Raw genomic sequence first — 5,367 nt, forward strand, 5'->3', positions numbered from 1 at the left:
CACACACACACACACACACCCAAACCCCCACCCCCTTCAGGATTGGATTCCGCCGAATCTATATCACGTTTATCAAACACTTCTCTCACGCTCAAATATTTGGCTCTGCGTAACTTTATTTATTTGTATGAAATGCAGTTTGAAAGGAGATCAGAGGCAGAAGGGGGGGGTCTCGCAGGGGAGTGTGACCAGGTCTGACCAGGTGACCCTCAGCCTGATTATGTGTCATTAACTGGAGACTCGGAGAACCTCCATTCAGGACACGAATTACACTTAAACAAATATAAATCATGTGGCCTCATAGGCGGATTTGTGCATTTTTACACACGCACGCGGACGCGCGGACGCGCGGGCGCGCACACCCGCACACGTACACGCACCGTTATATTATTATTTATGTGACCAGATATTTTGGCTTTAAATCTATTTTAAGAGTCGTGTATAAATATTATAGGACGGCTTGGCTTAATAATTTTACTCGTGCCTAATTTCATGAACACCAGTATATTTAATATTTAACACGGTCAAATAAATTATCATTCATACTAACATTTAAACACGTTGAAAAACCTGGCTTGTAGGCGGAAAAAAAAAACATTTAAAAAAAATGGTACATTTTAATTTTGATACTTCTTTTGTAATTATTTTTTGCAGTATGATCATGGTTTCTATATGAACATAATTGTGAGAACTATGCGACGACCCTGTATAAACACATAGTATGAGCCAATAAACAAGCAGCAGATTAAATAAAGATGAATTGAAGTGCGTTATATATGAACACGAGCTGTTAGTACTAGATGATGGTATGTAGTGAAAGGTCAAACCCAGAAGTAAGAACAAAAAGAGCAGAGCTGGATGTTCAAGGACCGCAGAAGGAGTTCACACTGGGATGATCCGCAGTGAAAAATATTCATTCATTCATTCATTCATTCATAGCCTTTTTCGGCTATAACCAGTTACTCCGCAGTCACTTTTCAGTCTTTAACTGCGCCCTCAGTTGGGCTCTTCTCTCACTTTTCAGGGCTACTTAAAGAATTTAGTTGTTCCCTTCATGTTTATTGATGTTTCATACAAATAAATGTACACGTTTATTCTTTTTCAGTCCGCCAGAAATACAATTACGGCTTAGAAATAGTGGCCAAGTTTTAGTTGCCAGCTGTGTTGATATTTACACTGCACGATATCACATTTTGCACATATAAACTATACTTCTCACAGAGCGCAATGTGGGTGTCGAGTAGATGTATCAGACTCTTATTTAATAACATGTGTTATTTTGCACTATAAATTGTAAACATGTAGCTTTCGGGTGTCTTCAATTCCACTACTTTACAACAACAAAAAAAGAACTCGTAGAAATATTGATTATATGCAAATGATAGATGAGTAGCTTATTATGTAGATTCTTTGGGAAAAGTATTAAGAGAATTTGTTGGTAATTGGTGGGTAATTTGTCGGTTACCAACAGCGCATTCCCTTCCTTTTTTTACTAAGTATAAGGGCCATTACTGTATTAGGCAAATTACTGTAAATTTAAAGTAAAAGGATCTATGTATTAATGGGCTCGGTCTACAGCTTCAAAAAAAGACAATAATAATAATTAAAAATTTTCTAATTTTAAGTCTGCCGTTAAGTTACAAAGTATGAATTGTATTTCAGTATCAATCATGGGCCTGTATGTCGACGGCTGCTGTTTTTGCTCATAAATAAATTGTTTTGAAAACAGATTGTTACACACGGATGTCTTAACCTGTTGTTGTGTAGAATAATAACAGTATCCGCGCTGTCTTTCGATGAACGATGAAAAACAATCCAAATTTTAAAATCTGTATCGAATGGTAGTAGTAACAATACCCCATTTTGGTGCGTTTATACTACTGTACAGGCATTACTTTTTACTCATGGTCTTCAGTCTCGTGCTGCTGGTGCTCGAAACAACACATATTAATACTCGACGCAGCAGAAATGTCTTAGATTTCGCGGCCTGTGGTTTAATTTTATCACACAATACGGGTTCATTGCAATGTTCTTAATTTATAAACTTATCTGACACATTGTTTTTCGTTTTTCTTTGTTCAGTTTTTTTATATATAATATATGCCGGTGCGGTCAATGTGGGCCTGCAATTAATCCTACATTTTAACCTGGCACACACCACAACAAATCGTTCTGCAGAATGAAGGTAAATTAAACGTTTTTTATTTACTAAGGAATGGGACTAAAATTAATGTATGTAAATATACCTATTTTCGCGCTCCATTCGCATGAAGAGGCTGTGACAGAAGTTGTTCAAATGATACCTGAACTACACTGTTATCCCTGTTGGTTTAATAATATTAATATTCACAGTCCGAGTCGTGGATAATAATACACACACACACACACACACACACACACACACACACAGACAGACACCGCGGACTCCAGAGAAGCGCGCGATTCCCTCCGTGAATCATGTGGATTACACACCCCGCACGGTGTTTACATTCGGTAACCGTACAATAATTTAAAGAGGGAATAAAAACATTAAAGATTATAATAATGCCGTGGAGAATTCCTCTTTTCGACAAGAACACTAGTTACTAGTATCTATGCTCTGCGCCTTTAGCTCTGCGCAACATTTCAACTTTTCCCGGACGCCACGGGCAGTCCACAAATAAGTACTAATGCGTCATTTACTTTTTTGCCGATATTATTATAATTGCACCAATTAGATAGCGTTGGATATATTTTCGCGATCTTAATGAGTTCAATAAAGAGGCGAAGGCAGCCAATGCTGGGGAGCAGCGCGCGGCCCTCCTACCGCGGCCTCTTATTGGCTCCCAGCGCTCTTGACGACATATATGAAGGCGAGCAGCTCGGAAGATGAAACCGTGACATGGAGATCGAGCGGAGGAGCCGTGCGCGCGACTGAGCGGCGAATGAATCCGTGCGCGATCCCGCACTCCAGGATTTGGGGAAAGCGGTGGAAACTTCGCTCTGCTTCACACAGCTGTGGCTTCTGGGCTCGGTTCGCGCTCCCGCATCTGCAGCACAAGTCAACTCAAGCCCAGCCTGAGCTCTGCTTTCCTCGGAGACCCAACAACATGTCCTCACTAAAGCTGCAGGAACTTTTTCACCCCAGAACCGGACAATGGAGAAGCTGCGTGTAAGTAGCTGGCCGTGTCAGATGTTCTAGGGCTCGTGGTTGCAAACAACGCTCCTGTTAAGGCTATTTCCAGGCCAGCCAGGGCAGTCAGGAGAGAAAAGTTGCTGGAGGAGCGGATGATACTGAGCCAGGTGCACTGCTGTAGTTGTTTCACTGGATATAACTAACATGGTTGTCCTTTCCAAGTGACCGCAAGTGACAAGAGCTCCAATGACTGTGTTGCGTGTGGCCTCTTCTTCTTGTGCCTGAAACATCTGGAAAGGGCGCAAACGAACTGAAAGGACACGCAGCGGCTCTGCTCGGGACACACACCCATTCTGCTCACTATGAGTCTGGTCGGTGGGTTTCCACACCATCCCGTGGTGCATCACGACGGCTACTCGTTCGCAGCCACCCGCTGCCACGAAGAGAACCCCTACTTCCATGGGTGGCTCATCAGCCACCCAGAAATGTCCCCCCCCGACTACAGCATGGCACCGGCGTACAGCCCCGAGTACGCGAACGGCGCGCCGGGACTCGAGCACACGCACTACGGGGGGGTGCCTGGGGCCGGCGCCGTGGGGATCGCAGCCCGTCCCGTGAAACGGAGACCCACGGCCAACAGGAAGGAGAGGCGCAGGACTCAGAGCATCAACAGCGCCTTCGCGGAGCTGCGCGAGTGCATCCCGAACGTGCCCGCGGACACCAAGCTGTCCAAGATCAAGACCCTGCGCCTGGCCACCAGCTACATCGCCTACCTCATGGACATCCTGGACAAGGACGAGCAGAACGGGGAGACCGAGGCCTTCAAGGCAGAGTTCAAGAAGACGGAGAACAAGGAGGACAGGAGGAAGAAAGAAGTGGTGAGCGAGAAATCCGCTTCATTTTTACCGCAGTACTTGTAGTTCTTATTAATGCGCCTCGTGCTGCGCGCACATACGGCTCACAAATGTGTGATCCAAAAAAATAATTAAAAAAAAAAAAAATGAACGATCAACTTGTGTTAATAGAAGAAGCGTCGTTGAGTTCGTGCCTTAGATGCTGCGGAGAAAACGGTGCATTTAAAGACAGTAATTCGTTCCAGATATTAAAGTACTAAAGACTGGCGCCATCATCAGAACTGTTTATTTTTTGCGCAAATAAAGGGGTTATTCAATCAAAGCGTTACTGTACCGCAGGCCATTTCGGACCAGAAAACTTAATAGAGAGGAGAAAGGGGGGGGGGGGGGGGGGGGGGGGGGGGGGCTCTTACTCATTATTATCATTATTGCTGTTTTATTTTTATTAATTTTTTTTCTTCCACAGAATGAAGTTTTAAAAAGTTCCGGGAGCAGCAATGACAAGAAAAGCAAAGGGAGGACGGGGTGGCCACAGCATGTCTGGGCTCTCGAGCTGAAGCAGTGAGATATAGAGACCCCCCCCCCCCCTCAACCCCCATCTTCCAACAGACTTGAAAAGAAAAGGAAACAACAACAACAACGTCTCCTTGACTCCTCCTTCTCATTTGTACTCCTGCATTATTTAATGGAATATTTATGTGCAATTTCCCGAAATGGAGAGTGGATATCTGAAGAAAACCATTCCAATTTTTTGTAAAGAGGAGAAGACCCCTTTGGTAAGGGATTGCGTACTTTTTTTGTCTCTCTGTGTCATTTGTGCGAGCGTGTTTCCTTGTCAAAGTGTGTGTCCAGCAAAAATGCTGGTCGCCAAGGTGTATGTGAAGTGCAAGTTCTCACCCCCCCCCCATTCAATGTGTCATTGGGTATTAATATTAATGGAGAAAATCAGATATATGGATCCAGTTGAAGAATCATGTTTAATCTGTTTAATGAAGTGAAGTGTTGTGTTGTGCTGTCATGTTTATGGTCGTCTGTTAGTAGCCTGTTCGGTCCCCTCACGGTCACCTCCGTCCACTTCCATGGAAATTAAATAATATTGGAGATGTAAACAATGTAATTACTTCAATAAACCACTGTTTGTTTCTAAACAAATATACTTCCCGTGTTTCCTATATTTATAAAACGAAGAGTACGTAATTTTTTGGAAAATAATTAACTCTATTTTAATTTAATGCTCCTGTTGTCTGCTGTTAATTTTAACGCTTTTAATCATTATTTAAAAGTATGTGTCGGATTCTTAAGTTGCATTTTTGCCTTTCATAATTTATTTTTCACTGTTAAGTGATTAGTGTAAAGCCCATGCGAATTACACACCAGGATATCCATCCTGGAAGCCGA

General features: G+C 43.0%; 1 protein-coding gene across 2 annotated transcripts; it reads left to right on the plus strand.

Annotated features, from left to right (window-relative positions):
• The first annotated feature begins 2,859 nt into the window (after window positions 1-2,859).
• Window positions 2,860-5,090, plus strand: hand2 (heart and neural crest derivatives expressed 2). Of its 2 annotated transcripts, XM_018735766.2 has the most exons (3): window positions 2,860-3,151; window positions 3,338-3,993; window positions 4,436-5,090. In XM_018735766.2, exons 2-3 carry the CDS (start codon window positions 3,478-3,480, stop codon window positions 4,532-4,534), a joined length of 615 nt encoding a protein of 204 aa, XP_018591282.1. In that variant the 5' UTR covers window positions 2,860-3,151; window positions 3,338-3,477; the 3' UTR covers window positions 4,535-5,090. The 2 variants fall into 2 exon arrangements, with proteins under 2 accessions (XP_018591282.1, XP_018591281.1); XM_018735765.2 differs by having other exon boundaries at window positions 2,860-3,993.
• The last annotated feature ends 277 nt before the right edge of the window (window positions 5,091-5,367 follow it).

The sequence above is a fragment of the Scleropages formosus genome, chromosome 16, assembly GCF_900964775.1.
Source record: "Scleropages formosus chromosome 16, fSclFor1.1, whole genome shotgun sequence".
Taxonomy (NCBI): domain Eukaryota; kingdom Metazoa; phylum Chordata; class Actinopteri; order Osteoglossiformes; family Osteoglossidae; genus Scleropages; species Scleropages formosus.

Coding starts and splice junctions, on each gene's coding strand:
- hand2 (XM_018735765.2), top strand. CDS start 3,478: ATGAGTCTGGTCGGTGGGTTTCCACACCATCCCGTGGTGCATCACGAC. Junction 3,994..4,435: donor ACAGGAGGAAGAAAGAAGTG/GTGAGCGAGAAA, acceptor TTTCTTCCACAG/AATGAAGTTTTAAAAAGTTC.